Source organism: Sceloporus occidentalis, unplaced genomic scaffold, assembly GCF_023333645.1.
Source record: "Sceloporus occidentalis isolate IW3139 unplaced genomic scaffold, rSceOcc1.0.p SCAF_4, whole genome shotgun sequence".
NCBI lineage: Eukaryota > Metazoa > Chordata > Lepidosauria > Squamata > Phrynosomatidae > Sceloporus > Sceloporus occidentalis.
Genome location: NW_028316984.1, coordinates 39,032,046 through 39,052,024, shown reverse-complemented (window position 1 = coordinate 39,052,024; position 19,979 = coordinate 39,032,046). Strand labels below are relative to the sequence as shown.

Here is a 19,979-nt window from a genome sequence, read left to right as displayed (position 1 = left end):
TTCATTCTAGGATGACTGGAAGAGCGATCCACACCCTCTCTTCATAGGAATAATATCAACAAAAAGAAGAGGGGGAGTAGTAGGCAGGACTAGATAATTAAGCGGACAGAGAAGGCGGGGAGTATTAGTGGAAGAAATAGAAAAAGAACATGACTCCTGCCTGGTCAGGTTGGCACGTGGGGATAAACCCAATCATGGTGAATTGCTCCTCCTGCCATCCCAGAATGAACCTTCTTGGTACTTTAAACTGCTCATTCCTGCTCCATGGCTACATATAGTGATGACAGTCTTCCCATCAGTAGCAGCATGTGAGTCATTGCTTGTTTTGCCAGCACTTTCCTATCTGTTTCTGACCAGTGGTCATATGCTAGGAAATACCGTATATACTCATGTACAAGTCGACCTCATGTATAAGTTGAGGTCAACTTTTGGGGCCAAAAATATGGATTTTCATATGACCCGTGGATAGGTCGAGGGTGCGCTCTCCTCAGCGTCTCCCTGACTGGGCTTTCCTCGCAAAAGAAGCCCAGCAAGGGAGAGGCTTTTGGGCGATCGCGCACCCTCCCCAGCGTCTCCTCAGCCAGGCCCCTTCACTGAGGAAAGGGCCTCGCCAAAGGGAGGCTTTGGGGAAGGCGATCGCCCTCCCCAGCGTCCCCTCGGCCACGCTCCTTCCCCAGGGAAGGGGCCTCGCCAAAGGGAGGCTTCTGGGGAAGGCGATCGCCCTCCCCAGCGTCCCCTCGGCCAGGCTCCTTCCCAAAGGAAGGGGCGTCGCTGAAGGGAGGCTTCTGGGGAAGGCGGTCGCCCTCCCCAGCATCCCCTCGGCCGGGCTCCTTCCCAAAGGAAGGGGCCTCGCCGAAGGGAGGCTTCTGGGGAAGGCGGTCGCCCTCCCCAGCGTCCCCTCGGCCGGGCTCCTTCCCAGAGGAAGGGGCCTCGCCGAAGGGAGGCTTCTGGGGAAGGTGATCGCTCTCCTCAGCGTCCCCTCGGCCAGGCTCCTTCCCAAAGGATGGGGCCTCGCCGAAGGGAGGCTTCTGGGAAGGCAGTCGCCCTCCCCAGCGTCTCCTCAGCCAGGCCCCTTCTCTGGGGAAAGCCTGGCGGAGGAGAGGCTGCAGGGCGTGCGATCGTCTTCCTCGCTGGGCGTCGAGGCTAGTGGGGGCTGCGGGGAAATTGGGCACCCTTGCCAGCATCTCCCCAGCTGGGCTATCTCTTGCAGAGGTAGCCCGGCTGAGGAGAGGCTTGGTTAAAGTACCCCATTGCCCCGTAGATAAGTCGACCCGCGATTTTGGACACCATTTAGGGCAGAAATTTCTCAACTTATAGTCGAGTATATACGGTATGTCAGGATTTGAAACTATAATTACATCCAGGCTTGTCCTTAGTAAGGTTGCATCTACATTGGCTGCTTAATCCAGGGCCTTTCCAAAGCTTTATGTCCCAGACTGTCCCCAGGCTAGCCATGATGGCGACCATGTGCACCTGGCCAAATCCAATGTGATGCTCTGATGTTGTGTACATAGTCCAGTCAGACCAACACTGGATCAACCCTGCTGGCCCATCAACCGTTCAATGCCTCTGCTACCACTTCTTTGTGGGCAGGAGCTCCCTCCAAGAGCTAAGGTCAGAACAGGCTACCCTGACATGTGATCTACAAGGAGGGGGTTTCTCTCCCTTATTCTCATTGATCACTGAGATAACACATTAGGGGTCCATATGTTGCTGTAATACTGACATTTGAACGTGTAGGCACAGTTTACAGACAGCTCCATCACCTTATTTTGATGAGTTGTTTGTGAAAGCACCTTCCGATGACTGCTCTTGTCTGTAACGTTGATTGAATCCTAGACTAGGCTAGACTAGGCTAGGAATCATGTGGTCCTCTAAATGTTGGACTGCAATTCCCATCACCCCTCCCAGCAGGTCTAGCCAGCACTGCCAACAGCAAGGAATGTGGGAGTTGCTGTCCAACAAGAGGTTTGCTTGATTCCTGTCTGTGTTGTTGACATTTTTATCCGTGGTTTTACCAAATATGCACAGACAAAACAGAGCTCTTATTTCAATGATATCTGTACACAAGACCACTTGGGGATAATGACCAGTAGAACCTAAATAATCCATGTGAAAGAACTATACTGGAATAGATTAATGCTGGTAACAGTTCACCATTGTTTCTCTCCTCCAGTGGGAGCATAGCTGCAACTATAATAAACTGGAAGTCTTTTCAAAAAGCACATTTTCTCCCAGCATCATATTGCTTAGAAAGTTTCTCCTTTCATTGGAAGTCATGGTGTTCTTCAATCAGATTGTTAGCAGGAGCTGTTGAGAAATAGCCGTTCTTAACAGAACAAGTGAGATTATCATGTAGTTTCCTGTTGAGAAGAATGTCTGAGTTCTTTGAATGGTGCCTGTGAAAACACTGACAGGAGTCAGCCCTAGCCTTCCACTTGATTAGCTTAGCTGAGAGACTAGCTCTTTTGGGCTTGGATCTGTTCCCATTCCAGCTTATGTCCAAAAGACCCACAGTGTCCAACTTCATTACAACCACTTATTATAGAACCACACAACATTAAGAATTACTCCCCAAATTTTCTTGTGTGCCTTTTTCCTCCTTGCTCTCCCCTTGTGTCATGTCTTTTTAAAGACTGATTTGTTTTTATTGTGATGTGAACTGCTCAGGAATACTTTCCAGGTGTGGAGTAGGGTATAAATGCTTTAAATTGGTGGAAATAAATATTGGTCTTACTAAAATTGGTGAACAAACATGTGATCTGCATTTCCTATTCTGTCCAGTAATATAAAGTCTATGTTTTAGCTTCTTTGCTGGTGGTTTTTTAGAAGTTCAGTGAACACTGCAAATCGCCTGAAGAGTGGAAAATTCCCTTGTCACATGGATAGTCTTATCAGCAGCAACCAGATGGAGCTCAGAGCCTGAACATTATCAGTGTTAAATTGCTTTTTCCTGAAGTAGAGGCGGATTAAAGTATTCCTTCAAAAATTGGCGACATAAGCTGCAAACTTAGGGATATTAATATTTTGAAATGTTACTATTTTAGTAATTTGTGAATATATTTAACAAACATTCTATACAAGGAGAGCCCTCTTCTGACTGATGCAGCTGAAATCTTCACAAAATACTGTATTTTGATTGAAATTCTTCCAAGTTCTCTGCATTCCTCTGACTAGTATAGTCCACCTTATGCCACAATTGAATGGCTTAATATAGCACACCTAAAGTGTCCATTCAGGTGATAGGTTGTGGGCTCTCATTTTGACAGAAAACATAACAAATCAGCTAGGCTGTACCATGTATTATTATATTAAAATACTGGTGTATCTGCAAAGTTTTCCAGCTATCATGGAAAATACAGATAGTTTACAATCACATGGCATTGGAAATACTGAGAGATATTGTGCACCTTTTAAAAAAAATTCTCTTCATGGGAAAGGTCAGGTGAACGTTCAACATTCTAAGTTGAATATTCTCAGCAGTACATACTGAAGCTTCATAGTAAAATACCTTTTGAAATTTGCATACATTTTTCTGCTACTAGATGAAATTGAACTATTTTTGCATTAGGCCTTGTATAAAATGAACTCCCCCCCCACATACACCATCACTCAATTTGCTTGTTGACATAGGTTTTCCTTTTTAAAAAATAAAATAAATGTAAACAATGCAACAGACCTAACTAAGGTTATCTAAAGTAAACCTGCAGGCACTATACTATTTCTTTAGAACTTGTAGATAATTTATATAGAGACTATTCCTTTTTTTTTAAACTTAGGACAAACTTGGAACTTGAACTGGTTCACCGTGGAGGCAATCTGTGTCTAGGAGGTGCAAGCACAGCTGGAAAGAGATCATGTCTAAGTATGTATTTTATATCTTATTGTAATCTGACTGAAATAAGGTCAAGTTGAAAATATTTTTAAAGTATTTTTAAATATTGAGGTCCTCTGACTGACTTCCAAAGTCAAGTTTAAAACATTTTGATTAGAAAATATGCTGATTCCTAGTTTTCCCCAACAGTTCTTTAACTTTTAAGAATTGCAAGTAATTTGTTTCTGATTTGGAGTCTGTGATTTTTATTTTGGACAAGAAAGTTGTTCAGTATAAGGTTCAAGTATAAGAAACTAGAATAGTCAGTCTCCCACACAAAAAATATTATTCAGCACAGATAGTGATGATGCAGGGGGAGAATTTCTGACTTCCCAGACTGTTTTTGAAATTGGTCTGTAGGGCAGGCAAAGGAAAACTAGGGAAGCTTTGGGGCACTGGATAGGAGATGCTTTTTTGCTTGCTTGCCTTCCCTTCCCTTTTGCTGAGGTACATTTAAAGCAAGCAGTTCATAGTTGGTTATATTCTGCCACATATCTTGTTAAGTTTATATATAAAATTGTAAAGCCGTATAGATCTTATCTCCAATGATTCTTTCAATCATTCCTTTCAATTTAGGTAATGAAGTACTCTCTTGTGATTGAGTTCTGCATTTGTTTTAAAACAGTTGTAAAGTTTGATTAGATCAAACTCAGAATATAGTGTCCAAAGTGAGCTATTACTCAGCACGTGTCAATGAAGATGTAGGAACAAACAGGTCAAGTGCTGTTTAGTAGACTGCACTAAGGGAGTAGGTGTGCACTGTGAAGGAAAATTAGGAATGATGAATGTAACCACCCTTGCTGATGGCTGATACAGAAGAACCAAGAGCCAAGTCTAAACATTTAAGTTACTCCTTTTTCAACAGGGGTGGGACTTGTTTGGCACTCCAGATGTTGTTGAACTGCAACTCCAGGAGCCTTATAAAGCACAGCTAACAGTGAGGGATTATGGGAACTGCAGTTCAAAACAATTGGAGGCCTGCACAAATCTCATTCCTGCTTTTACAACTTAAAATTTCAGATATTTGTAGTAACTACATACATCATATAGAACATTAATGTCCAAATTGTATGTAATCTTCAGAAGATATGTTATCAGGGAAGTAGGAGAAAGAGAATATAGGACAAGTCTCCTTTATCTGAAGTGATTGGGACCAGAAGTGTCTTGGATTTAGGAGTTTTTCGAATTCACTCAGAGTAATTTTGGAATATTTGCATGTACACAATGAGATATCTTGGAGATGGGACCCAAGTATAAATATGAAATTCATTTATGTTTCATATACACCTTATACCCATTGCCTGAAGGTAATTTTATGCACAGTATTTTATTTTAATGTAACATAATGTATGAAACAAAATTTTTGTAAACTGAAAGAAAAACTGTCACTATCTCAGCCACTCATGTGGACAGCTTCAGTAAATTACACAATTTCTTGGAAAAAATGGGTTTGGTTACAGTTGTTGTGTGCCTTCAAGTTGTTTTTGACTTATGGCAGCTGTAAGGTGAACCTATCATGGAATTTTCTTGGCAGGATTTGTTCAGAGGTGGTTTCCCTTTGCCTTCCTCAGAGGCCAAGAGATTGTGATTTACTCAAGGTCACTTAGTGGTTTTCCATGGTTGAGTGGGGTTTTGAACCCTAGGCTCCAAAGTGTAGTCCAATTCTCAAACCACTATACCATGCTGGCTATATGGGGACACTGTTTCAGCCCTTTTGTTTTTATCCAGTAGCAAAAATCAGCACCAAGTTCTCATTAAAGAAATTATTTTTGTTTTGCAATAATTACAGAAGATTCTCCCCACACACATCCAAATAACCGTTCCTTTGTTATAGATGGCCCTTAGGGCTGTCAGACTTACTCTGAATGGCAATGTAGGGCTAAAGTAATCAGTCTGTTGTTTTCTTTAGAGTAGGTCTTGCAAATGCAATGTTTCTTACTGCTGATGTGCTGCGAGAACACGTATTTGTTTTTTCTACTCATTAATTATTTGTGGCCCTCAAATAAAAAAGTTACAATTTGTTAGCACCAGTGATTGAATAAGGGGGATAGCATAAAGATGGTTGTTCTCAAGTAGTTCTTGTTATATGGAATCCCGGCGATAAAGTTCCATAGGCCTGAACATCTGCTTCAATAACAGTGCGAATAAATACATGCCTATTGTTGTTGTTGTTGTTATTATTATTATTATTATTATTGATTTTAATAATTTATATCCTGACTTTTCTAAGCCCTGGGACTGAAGGAGCCTTGCAAAAATTAAAAGAGCTAAAGATAAAAACGCAGCCTTAGTATTATTTACAGATAACTTTGGGGAAAATAGCTGTTATGTAAGCTGAAAAAGGCTTCTCTGAACTTCATTTGTAACCATGTACCTTGTTGGTACAGCAAGCATCGAAGCTAGAGGTTAATTGCATTTGTTTTGCTCATCCAGAGATACCAGTGTAGCTTAAAATAGCTCTGATATGCCAAATAACTACTGGGCAACATCAGTTAGTGGTGTGTGTGTGTGTGTGTGTGAGAGAGAGAGAGACACTGGTGGAAGATCTCTCAGACAAATGACAGTGGCATCATAGTGAATACTTGATAATAATAATAATGCACAGAAGGAGGCACAGCAAACCCCTTTTGAATGTCTTTTACTATGAAAACCCTATGATGAGACAACTCCAAATGAAACAACACATAGTGCCAGAAGACAAGACTTTCAGGTTGCAAGGCAGTCAGTGAATTACTGGAATATAGCAGAGGACAACTATTCAGTAGTGCTGTATCAGTGATGTAACTAGATTCAAGGCATTCAGGGTCCATCTGTACCAGGCCGGAATGACTGCAGAATGTCTAAGATTTATACATGTTATGCTGAACCATGTTCTAGCATTATGTCTGAATGAGAACTAAGGGTAGTGTTCTTTGTTGATGGAAGGCTCTTTGATCAAATGGAGGTCTCCATGAGGAGAGCAGATGGGCTATTTTCCCATCAATATGGGCAATGGAATTATATCAAGCTTGTTAAATTCCTAAAGGTCTGGATCTTGTGATCTGTGTGATGCCATCACTTAGGCTGCACTGCAGAAATAATGCACTTTGTCACCACTTTAACTGCCATGGCTCACTGCTATGAAATCCTGTGGTTTAGTTTAATATGACAGTGAAGAGAGATTGCTGAAAAGCACATTGAAATGCAGAAAACAGTGAGGAGACAAGCACCAAGTGCTCTGAGATGGCCAACTGTTTATTCACTATTTTTAAATGCCAAGTGCATTTCGGCCTTTTCTCATTAAGGCTGAAACATGTTGGACATCTACAAAACAAACTGAATAAAAGGTTTACCATCTCAAACCATGAGATGTTTGTCTCCTTACTGATGTGGCACCAGAGCTCTCTGAGGGAGAAGGTTAAATATCTCACAAAGCTACAAATCCCAGAATTCCATACCATTGAGCCATGGCAGTTAAAGTGGTGCCAAGATAGATTATTCCTGCAACCTTGGACACTGCTAGCATTACAGAAACAAAAAGAAGTGAGCATTTCCCCCCTGGAAAGCCTCCAAAATACAGTTGCCTGTTGGAAAAGGCTCTAAGTAAAATGCAGTTCTCTACTAGAATCCTTTGGCAGGAGAAATGGGAACTTGTTTTGCCTTCATTTGTTCTATCTGATTCAGAAAACAGGTGACAGCAATCAGTTCCAATGTCATCTGTGCCTTCCATTATTTCACAAACCCCAGGAGTTAATTACAGCCCTCAAGCTCTGCTAGAATCAGCTGACTTCAGCATGAGACAGTTTTGGCCTCCCAAGTGTGTATGAATAATTACCTATTTGTGGAAAATAAATTGATTCCTTCTGTGATTTATATTTAAATGTAGTATCTCCAGGAGTCTGCTCAGGTGGTAACAACTAAAATAAAATAAAGAGTGCTAAAGAGTGGATTTTCATTTTGTAGAGGAAGTATATATAACCTGTTTAGTGCATTGGAAAAATCTGACTATGAACTGGCACTGGTGGTATCAGATATTATGAAATGATCCACAAATACAAGGAGGAATATGCTTTTATATGTTAATCCTTAAACCTGCATCAAAATGTGTATAGTTCTACAACAGATTTAAGTGTAAATAAGCATATCAGATGAAACAGAACACATTGCATGGGTCCCAAAGACAGTAACAGATTGAAGGAAGGATAGCCTGGTAATTAATAGGTAAAAAAATACCACAAAGGATAGAATCCTTATCTGGATATTTATTTATTGATATCAGTCTGTGTTAATACTGAGGTTAAATCATGAATATAATTCTTCCTACATCACCTTGGTTCTACAGATCCAGGATAAATGTATGCTGCAACAGTCATGCTTCATTTAACTCTTTCTGAAATGAACTGTTTTAGACTGGTTCATACTACTCGCAAGAATCCAAGGTTGAATTAAGGTATTTCAGCTGCACTGAAATGCAGCTACTGCTGTATTAAAAGTTTCACAAACAACACAACAAAAGTAGTGCAGGAGAGTTCTGTAGTAGTTGTTACAGAGTAGTTCTCTATATCAGTTGCTTACAGAATTCAATCATAGTTAAATAGAAAAACAAATATATGAGTTCGATGGAAGAGGATATCATGTCCTATCACAGCTGAATTGTGTCCATTTTTCCAACTGTCCTTGTAAACAGTGAGCTTGTAAGACTTAATTCAAAAGATATCTGGTGTCATGTGGGGAAACAGACCAACACGAAGGGGGGGGGCTTGATGACACCCTCACCCAAGAAGCCTTGGGACTGTGGCAACCACACACCGCAATCTCGAGGGCACCCTCTGCCACTGGCCCAAATTGGAGCGGAAAAAAGTTCCCATTTGGGCTGGGTTTCTGTGGCCTGGACTCAAGTTTGACACGTCTTCCACGTGTCTTGGGGGCACGCGTCATCTAATTGCCACACTCCCAAGATGTGTGGAAGCCATCTTCTTTTGGCCTGTTTGTTTAGGCCCTTAGTTGCCTTTAAAAACCCATTGTGTTTGTAAGAAATTAACTTGGCATTGTTCTGATATGATTCATTTTTACCTTAACTCTTTGTAATATTGTTAAATAGAAGTTCTAGAACAGAGCTGGGCAGAAAGGCTAAGTCTGTTGGTAAGATATTCAATGGTCTACAATAGTTTAGCAAGGATTTTTGACTAGCAGTTTAACAGCAACTCCAAATTATACTGCAGAAATCAGAAATACTTGAAAAACCCAAGGATGGATTTGGTGTGAAAGGTCTGTGAGTTCTCTTCAATCCTGGAACTCACAGCATTTCAGGGTTCAAGATTCTTTAATTCTAGGTATATGTCTTTTTTACCAGCCTCTGTTTAGATTTCAGAATTCATGCCCTTCCCCCAAAGCGAAGTAGATTCCACAAACCTGATGTCTGACCAATCAGTTTAAGCATATAAAGTAATAAGAAAAACAGAGATAAACATGTATAAAGACTACATTATAAGAATTTACGCATATCGTGATCTGCAGATTAACTGGACAGTGCTAAGTGCTGATACCTATTCTAGATATTATCTGTTTTATAATTTAACTACTTTATAGGCAACTATTTTATTGGCAAGATGACCCATTTCAGACAGAACAACCAAATTTTGTGTGGGTTTTGTGCTTACAAGCTCTGTGGCTTCCAATTCTGTTTTGGAGGCAAAATATAGAAAAGAACTAGGCAGAGAGAATGTGTAAGCAAGAAACCTTGTAACTGTAATAGAAGAATTATGGTGTCTATAAAGTAAATTTGCATTCTTATGGCTTGAGTCTCTATGTTCCAAGAACCTGGAAGTAGTTTATAGATTTTGTCTCCTAAGTGATTGTATAAACTGTTCTATTTACCCCTTAGATCAGTTGTTCCACGTATTGGCAATGCATATGCGACTCTATAGCATTGATTCTGCATTCAACCCATGGAAGAAACTTACACAGTTGGCACGTGATGAAAATTTGCAGTAAGTATCATTCTGCACAGGTTTCTGTGTGAAGCATGTTTTAAACTTTGAAGTCATCAGGTGGAACTAAATATTTTGGCTTCTTTGTATCATTTCAAGAAAAATAATGAACTATAGATGTTATACACAAGATTTCCCCAGTCTATCCTATCCAAAGATATTTAATCCCCAAATAAATTTTCTTGACCTTTTTAATTGATGGGGTTATAATAATAATAAAATAATAATAAAAAATTATTTGTATCCCACTTCTTCAAAAAGATCAAAAGGGCTAACAATAAAACATCCATAAAATACAATAAGCATCTCATTGTCCATTCTATCCCAAACCCTCCCAACCTTCCCATCCACAATAAAATACAGTTAAATTATTAACAATTGTTAAAACAATTATTAAAAGCAGGGCAGAGGCAGCGGGCGGTTGCTAAATAAATAGTTAAACTGACAGGGGTTTGTTGGAATGTTAAGCTGGGAAGGCCTGCCGGAAGAGATACGTCTTGATTGCCTTTTTAAAGCTTTCAAGACTGGTGATATATCGGATCTCCTCTGGCAGGCTATTCCATAACTTGAGAGTGGCTGAGTTATCATATAAATGCAGGTAACTTTAGGCCATGTCTTTATTTAGATTTACTTAGAGGCATGTTTTGGGTAGTTTTGCATCAACAAAGCAAAGCAGTAGTGGTAAAAATCAGGCAGTGCAAACTTTGAAGATCCATAATAATTTAACTATACAGGAGCCCTGGTGGCGCAGTGGTTAAATGCCTGTACTGCAGCCATTCACTCAAAACCACAAGGTTGCGAGTTCAAGACCAGCAAAAGGGCCCAAGCTCGACTCAGGCTTGCATCCTTCCGAGGTCGCTAAAATGAGTACCCAGACTGTTGGGGGCAAATTAGCTTACTTGCTAATTAGCTTACTTGCTGTTCACCGCTATGATCTTTGGAATAGCGGTATATAAATAAAACAAATTATTAATTATTATTATTTATAACAAACTAAATACTTCCAAGGAAATAGGAGTCACTCCATGGTAGCGAAGATAAATCAACACTATCACGAGATGGAGGTTGAAATAATTCAAATTACGACAAGGCTATTGGGGGATGTTGACTGGTGGAAGCAGCTAAAACCATATAAACCCTGTTGTGCAATAGAATTCAGTGCAGGCTTGATCAGCACTAAGTCCTTTCATTTTGAAGCATGGGCTAAAAATACAGAATATAAAATATAATCACATGTGCCAGCTAGCTGATGATTTCAATAGTTTAAAGAAATGCTATTTCACCACTTTTTGTCAGTTAGGAAATAAATATTTTGTCATTGTCTTTGGGTGCAATGTAATACAAAGCTATGAACACTTTCTGCTACTATGATTCATTTTCATTTACAGTACAATAATTTTGCTTTTTCACTATCAGACTTCACATTAGTTTGTTTGTTATTAACTGCCTCTGTTGCAATGTTTTGGGAAGCCACACTTATCAGCCTCTCTCATATGCCTTGAAGGGATTAGCAGTATGGATCATTTCCATACTTTAAACAGACTTTATAAAAGGTAGTTTTCAGTGTCATGATGAAGAATTTGCTTAGGTTGTTGATAAATGAGAGAGCAGTTTAACATGCTTGACATTGCTAAAGAAACATATCTAAACCTTGGCACCGTGTGTAACATTGCTCAGTCCTATCAGAATGAAGCAAATTTAAGCAACAGGCAAGACTATTTTTGTGGCCCTCAGTACCTGCAGCTGCTGCAGACTGTCACCCCAAGTGGGCAGATATGTGTGTATTCCCTGTCCTGGATGTCTTCAGTACACTCCATTAATCTTTTAAATGGTTGCAGGTGCCTGTATACTTTTAACATTAAAATACATGTTTTTCAAAACTGGAAATAAACATCCCACTACTTCAAATTTTTATTGGCCATTTTTGACTCCAAGAGAGCACAGAATTGACCTCTGAGCCTGCCACAGTTGTCCATCCAGTTTACATCCAACATGTAGTTGAACCCTGAAAGTATAAGTAAAATCTGTGCTGATGCATGCATGTCTGAGAAGAATACTAATGAAGAAACATGAAGGAGGAAAAGACAGAAGCAGTTGCCTACGAGATATTAAAACAAAGTTTGGAGAAATGGAAGGAGTCCTCAATCGGCAAAGACACTTGAAGAACTATGAATGGTGTGGAGCAGAGAGGGAACTGGCTTAATTAAAACAGATCAAACACAAAACTGCGGTACAGAGATAGGAGAGGAAGCTGTTCAGTTTTTGTGAAGAGTGAGAGGGATCTAAACACCAGATTTTGGGGGCTTCAAGTCACAGGTTTTCTCCTGCAGCACATGCCTGTGTGTCTGAACTGTTTACAATCAAGAGTTTTTTTAAAAAAAAACTTATGGCGGTGACAAATTTGAGAAATGCAATAGTTTATTGTGAGAAATAAAATGATTATGATGAGAAATACAATGATTTTTTTTTTTTTGGTAATTTTTCAGGATGAGTAATGAAGAGCAGCCAGAGGTTCCAGTGCTTTATAGAGACGTCTCATCCCTTCTGCTTATCCAGATTTTAACCATGCCACAGCCATTGCGCAAAGGTATGCTACACAAAATGCATACATAATAAACAAGTGACAGTGATCCCTCCCATGTTCCAGCTTTTCAGAAGCACAGCAAATAAAAATCCTGTTTGCTTGCTGCTTGTGCTCAAATTATGACTTTTCCTTATCTCTAGAAGTTGGCATTGAACAGATTTTTTGTGTGTGTGTGGTGGTGGTGGTGGTTGTGCTTTGACAGGCTTATCTATGGCCTCTCACCTTTATCAGACAACAGTACAGTAAAACCATGAGGGCTGGGAATAACTATTAAATTCCTTGAGTTATGGGTGAGAAGGGAGGTCTTTCTGTTTGACCTTCATTTGTTTACTGTATCGGGTCTGCTTAATATTTCACATTGAACTGTGAATGCCTAAGGGTGAAAGCGAATAATTTATTTTAATTTAACTGTAGAAATTGTGGCAATTGTGTCACACATGACAAAAATAATTGTTATAACACAGTATCTGTCATGGTTGTAATGTATAAATTTAAACACATTCCTGGAATCCCGAGACATTTTTGAAGCAGAAATAATTTAGTGCTGCTTATTTTGCCAGCTTTAAAGCTTTTAATTTTATGATTCATATGCACCTTTCAGAAATATGATTTCTTTTTCACTGCAAATGTACAGGATTCATTTACTGTAAGCATTATAAATTACCATTCCTTTTTTGAACACTATAAAGTATATTGCCCAGCTACAAGCTTTAGCTGTGATTTTTGGTTGAGGTGTTCCATTAAAAGGCATAATCATCTGTATCAGGAGCCTTTTGTCCTGTGGATGCATGAAGATGACAACTTTTAAGGTGACCCCCCCCCTTCAGAACCCAATTAATTGACCATTTGAATACTTCAGCCAAAACTGTCTAAAATTGCATTTGTAAGAAGTATTTAGCATAAATAGATCAATTTATTTCCTTCTTAACTGTTCTTGATTTGTTTGAGAGATTCTAAAATAAAACAGTATGCCTGTGATCCAGGGTTTGATTCCCTGCTTGGCCATGGAAACCCAATGGGTGATCTTGGATGAGTCACGTGCTGTCAGCCCCAGAAATCCTGGTAATAGGTTCTCTTTGAGGTTGCCATAAGTTGGAAATGACTGGAAGGCATGCAACAACAACAAATGTTTGCATCATTAGTGTCCATGAAAATTCTTGGGAATAATGTAAGATAAAAATTTCCTGCCCTGAAGAGGTTCCTATGTCTTCAGCAGTGGAAATTGATAACAAAAGAAGGGAAAGTTTTCCCCAGCTACCAAAGTGCTCAGATGTGATATGCTTGCATGCATCTGCACAAATTGACTGCTGTGTTCTTCATGTTGCCAGTACATGAGGTACATGTTACATGCAGGTAAAATACAGCTCTGTTTCTTGGTCTGTGATATATCAGATTAATACCTCTAAGACAATTTTATAGTCCTGGAATTAATCTGTCAAATTGTCAATTTGACCCAAGAGCCCTTTGTTTTAAAGGATACCTAGATAGTATTCCTTGAGAAAATTAGCACTTAATAAGGAGTGTACAGATCTCATGCCCTTCATGTAAGATCCTGGGAATTGTATTAACTATCTTAGTAACTCTTGAATCGCCTTCATTATCTATTCCAGTCCAACATTGATTCAGGCAAAATAAATGCCATTATATTATTCAGTCTTTTATTTCTGAAAGATTGATCTGAAGCAGCCTCAAAAGAGAGAATACAAATTAACTCTATGATTGTAGGGAAACGTCATGCTAGAGGTCAGTCCACTAGCAGTCAGTTGTTTGATCAGTTTAAAATGGAGGGCTTAAAGGGCAGGAGGTCATGAGCAATCTCTGTGTGAGCTAAAGGATTATCACAGAGTTGAAGACGGTAGATATTTCTAAAATATAGGAGGAATGGATACCTGCTTAAAATACAAAATAGATTTTTTTACATCATAATGCATTGCAGTTGTGTAATAATGTTAGTTTATCTTTATTTTGATATTCAATTTGCACTGATCTGTGGAAGCATAGTAAAAGTGATACAGAATTTGTTTCAGAAAAAGAGACTGTGTTCCTAAGGTGTGCTTTAACTGGGAATGATAAGGAGCCCCTGACCCACTGTGGATAGGGAGGTTCATGCCATTTAACATGTACCACTAGAAACATATCTCCAATTCACTTGTTTACAAAGCATGTTAAAATCAATGCATGAAAAGGGAGGTGTAGGAGTGCCACCCCTACATGTCTCATTTTCTCACTCTGCTTATATGGAAAATGCTGAGTCTGTACTGGGTAGTTTCTCCTACCTGTGGGCATTGTCCACATGATTTAGAATGTTAAAACAAAAATCAGGGTCCTCAACTAAATGCAAAACAAACATGGGTAGGGAAGCTCTCTCATTCTCATTCATTCCTCTCAGAACAACAGGACTGGAGATGGGGAGGGACAGGGCTAACATGCTTCCCTCCTTATAGGATGATTCAACACTCCTTTGTAAACAAATTACCAGGCTAATTTTTTAATAAAACAACCAAAGGTTTCTCTGTCCATCATTAGCAAGGCCTCATATGGACTGCAGTGGCCACTCCACTTCAAAAATTTGTTAACTACAGTAGTTTAAAAGAATTCATAGAAGGGCTCAGATAACAAGAGAAAATGTAGAAGGCAAATTGTGAGAAAGGAGGAAAGCAGTCATTCTTAGCCTAGAGAAAGGAAGAATAGCAGAGCTTTCTTTGTGTTCATACATATCCCTCAATTAACCTAATATTATTTATTTATTTATTTATTTATGGTATTTATACCCTGTGTTATTATTAAAATACAAAAATAAAACACTAGTTTTAATACAGTTTTCATAATAAGCAGTCCCCAGATAGCCAGACTGCTTCCATAAATAAAAAATATGTGTTCCTGTCTCTGTTGGTCCTAGGTATAGGTACAGCAAGAAAAACCAATTGGTTCACACTTGAATTTCCCATTTCCAGTGCATATCTTTATATATGTTCCCTGAGCTATTCTTGTGTTCTGTGCTTCCTTTCCCTTGGCAAACAAAGATTCAGTGAAATATTGGCAAAGTAGCCATTTCCAGATTAATTGAAATAGTTGTTCTCTTCCCTGAATTGCTTGCTAGGCAAGCTCATTTACTGAAGTTGTAGCCTTCCAGCACATGACATTTAGCTTGATATTTAATGTCAGCTAAGCACGTTTTGCTGAGATGTTATATGCCGCATTTACTGAAAACTGATTTTTTGAATATTGATAATGTTAGGAGTTTCTTGAGGGGATTGTCGACAAATTCAAGTTTTTCTGTAGATCTATACTACTGCGATAAAAGTTTGTTCACAAAGTGTACAATCTGTTGACTGTAATTTTCGCTTTGGAAAATAAAATAGAAGCACAGTACTTCTGATACCCAAAGCAAATTGTCCCTCATTATTATTAGTGTGGGCTTCAGATTTACTTGGGCCTCCTAGCTAGTTCCCCAGTTAAAACCAGATTATTTTATTATATTCGGTCTAGAAAGTAGTGAACATTTTGCATTGACTTGCAGTGGAAGATCATCCTCCCCTCTTTGATATAATGGTTTAGGAAAGAGTTAAAAGTGAGTGTTAAAATGTCCAGATAGTGCAAAGACTATAATTTCTTTAAATGTATTTTTATGTACCTTGTTTTATGTGGTCAAGGTGGCTCAAAATCCAAAACATTACATCAGTAAATGAGCAGTAGCAACACACATTAAAATAAATAAAAGTCTACAGTACCAAAAGTAAAACATTGATTTAAATCAGCCTGTTTAAATGTATGACTTCTGCCTGAAAGACACTATTGTCTATGTGTCCTTATAAAATATAATTTTGTGCATTTGCCATTTAGATTTCTTGTTTTTAAAAATTATTTGCAAACTTGTGGACTATGATTGGTTTATAAAAATAGGAATCTTAACCTGAAATGCCTGAATCACCTTCTCTGTTTTTGTACTTCTAGAACACTTTATCTGTATCACAAAGGTGCTGTTCACACTGTTGTATATACAAGCTCTTGTCATACTTTCTGTTAAATGCAGTACTGAAGATAGGATGACTTGGATGAACTCAGGAGCTCTGAAAAAGGTTTGTTGATTTGTCAAAAACTGCAAGTAGAATGCCAAGGATGCTGTCCTGTCTCCAGTTGTGCACATTTAATCCTCTTGCCTTCTCTGGAATATAGATGTGCACAGCATTATACTGCATTGCAGCCTGTTTTTCTTTTTCACAGAAGTTCAGTTTTTACATCTCAGTTGAAATACAAGATCAGTCTTTATCACAGAGAGAAACTGTCCACCATCCCAGATCTTCACTGTCCTTGGGAATGTCAGCTGTTTTTTTGTAGAGCCACTTACACTTAAACCTTCCTCTCCCACTCTGCTCTGAAGGACAGAAGAGAGGAATACAGTTGGCCCTCCTTTTTCGTGGGGGATCCGTTCTGGACCCCCGCCCCGCAAAAACAGAGGCTTGCACGTATTCATGCCTCATAGGGCTTGAATGGGGTACACCCCCGTGTGTACATGGTTTGGGGGTGTGCGCCGGCTGCATGCACCATTGGAAATAGTGGAGGTCACCCCTCTGTAGATATTTCAGATCTGTGAGTTAGGAGGAGCAACCATATTTGCCTTTTCCATGAGGTCCATGGAGGTCAGTTCTGCCATAGTGATAATGCTGGAATGCACAGAGTATCATGGCCAGAAGGCCTGGCTGATTGGTTGGCCAGAGTTGAACTGTCTTGACTGCTTCTTCTTATTCATGTCAGCATTTCTACATGAGAGTTGGAGTATTATATTCATGGGGAAACTACTCTAGGGTCACACAGTTGATGGGGGGCTTGTTGGGGAGAAAAACCATGTCTCTTTTCAGGGGGCTGGGATGGTGGAAATTCCTCTTAGTGATTCATTTGATGAGCATATGAGTTTGTTTTGTATCTCTCAGAATGATTACTTTGGTGTAGATATTGTTCATGCAGTCACTAATTTTCTTGTGTTTCATCTCACATTATTGCATTATGTACTTATTCTTTTATTTATGTGTGCATGCTTGTGTTATCACTGGGATCTGGACTGTTTTTCAATCCTCTTCACATTTACTGGATAGCAAGTCTTGGAGTAAGTGACATTTCTGATGAAACAGCATGGATAGAAGCAAACTCCAGAAATAATTCCTCATGGCATTTACACACCATGGGCCAAATTACCCCAAAGGAGTGAAGGAACAAAGTATTGATCAGTGGAAAATACTGTAGCTTATGGCAGATATTTATATCTGTTCCACCTCAGTTCTTTGGATTTTGGTACTGCCATCTTCAGTGCTTTGAGTAAACAGCCAATATAGATTGTGCTTGTTCTTTCTACTGGTCAGAAACAAAAGCATTCCTCTAAAATCAACATTTTGCATGCTGAGAGCATTATGTTTTTTGACTTCGTAACACACCATCAGCCACTCTGCCTCAGGCAACAAAATATCTTTGTCTCATCCTGTCCCCTACCCTTTTGCTCTTCATTGGAATTCCAGATCCTTGGGAACTTTTCACTGTACAGATGATCCTATCATTGATTGCCATGGCAGTATCCTATGGAATAGTGGGATTTGCAGTTCAGAGAAAGGCATTTAGAATTCTTAGTCAGAGAGCACTAGTGTCTCACCAAATAACAAGGCCCAGGATTCCATAGGGTGCAGTTTCTGCTTGAAAGTATGATATATTTGTGTTCTTTAAGTTCTTTGCATTCATATACAGATGCTTTGTAATGGCAGAATGCAAAGCCTTTACAGTTCTTCTTGTGTCCATGGTGATGGCAACATAGGCATGTCAAACACCTCTGGGAAAGGAATGATCGTAGGTGACTGGTAGTAGAAAAACAGATCTGAAGTCTTCCCTAGAGTGCCCCGAGCTACTTATGCTGTTGCTGGATATCGGCTATAATATTTTCCTTAGATTTTGCAGTGAAGCACAGGCTATATTCATATAAAAAGCCAAGCAAAAGTTGTTATGAATGCTAACTTTACCATTCACAAACAAGCATACTAGTGAATGCTGTCCATTCACCTCAGCAGAAAACACTTTAGCAAGTTGGAATACATTAGCAAGAAACAGCTGAGTGTCATGTATAAACTCGGCTCTGGGTTTTCTGCTCCTAAACAAGACAGAAATTGTAAGCCCAACTTCAAGCCCTGATTTCAAACTGGTTTGTTAGCTTACCTTTGTAACTGCTGTACATGGGGGAAAGAAAGCATGGGTAGTGACTTAATGCTGACATTTCTAACTCCTAGAAATTGCTCAGTGGAAATAACATTGCGTTGCTTTCCCAGTGAAGGGATTGATGTGGCTTTAGTACTATCAGCACTGTCCCTGCTGCCTTTCTGAAATAGGTCAAAGGCAGATGACTTCTTGCCTTCAGGCCATGGCTTCTTGCCTTAAAACAAAAAGAAAATGCCATCCACAGCGTTTGCCTACAATACAATGAACAGAACTATCAATTTCATGTCACTTTCACATGTGGTTATAAGCATGTCTATTATCTTCCTTTTTCAGTGGATCCTTTTAAGGAAGAATAATTTTAAAAAATGTATGGTGTAATCAAATTCTCTACTCAACAGTTTTGATTTTTTTTCTAGGCAACTAAAAACCAGTCCTAGGATAGTATTTTATCCCCCACTTCCACTACCAGCTGTTCCTAAATCTTGGAGAAGCTAATAGAAAATGTTTCCAAAAATAAATGGGAAGGAGAAGGACACCATGACATGTTACTGCAGCAGTGTGTGTGCATGTGTATTCTGTCCTATGTACCAATGACAGCAGCAGCCCCCCCCCCAGCACCATATTAGCTACACAGGGAGTACATGTGAGCAGGAAGAAACATCTGTCATTCATACTCAAGGACAACCATATTTTTTTCTGTACCTAGGGAATTATGACATTATGACATTCCACTACTTCCAGGGCATCTTCAGAAGGTTTTCCAACCTTTACTGAAGGTGCAGCTCTTTTCTCCAAGGAGTTTGAAATTGTAATAAATATATTCCTAGCATAGATCTTTTAGTTTGGAAGAAGTGCGGATTCCAGAACAGACTATATTCCATTCCATTTAGTAGCTGTGGATCAAGTAAACATTTCTTTGGAGTCTGTATGCATACACCTGAATGCAACAAGTTCCAAAATCCAATAAAACAGCAGTACCGTTATTGGGCCAACTAAAAACATGAAATACATCATGCAGGCTTTTGAAGCTCCACTGGTTTCTCAAGAGTCTCTCCCTACAGGTTAGGTATGAATTAAAGAGCTTCAGTCCTTCCCACATCTCCATTAAAGTGAAAATGCATCCCATGTGAACACAATTTTTTTTTCTTTGTGGCTCTTTCCTCCCTCCCTGGTAATTTCTTCCCCAAATAGAGCATTGTATGTCCCTCATGCAGAAATATGACATGTTATTCCTTAGCTTGGGCTGTATAGATGTATGTGCAAAATACTGGCATCCTTCAAGAAAAGAATCAGGGAACCATTTTTGGCAGGTTACTTCAATTATGGAGTGGAGCACTGTGTCGTTTGGATCAAAACT

At 39.3% G+C, this 19,979-nt stretch overlaps 1 protein-coding gene across 1 annotated transcript in view; it reads left to right on the top strand.

The window, feature by feature from the left end:
- The window catches only part of UBR3 (ubiquitin protein ligase E3 component n-recognin 3), a 111,704-nt gene that overhangs the window by 82,471 nt on the left and 9,254 nt on the right, over nucleotides 1-19,979 (top strand). The window contains exons 31-34 of the mRNA XM_089519782.1: nucleotides 3,780-3,865; nucleotides 9,738-9,843; nucleotides 12,330-12,430; nucleotides 16,382-16,506. Of these exons, the coding sequence (XP_089375908.1) occupies nucleotides 3,780-3,865; nucleotides 9,738-9,843; nucleotides 12,330-12,430; nucleotides 16,382-16,506 (418 nt within the window). The remainder of the gene's footprint in view (nucleotides 1-3,779; nucleotides 3,866-9,737; nucleotides 9,844-12,329; nucleotides 12,431-16,381; nucleotides 16,507-19,979) is intronic.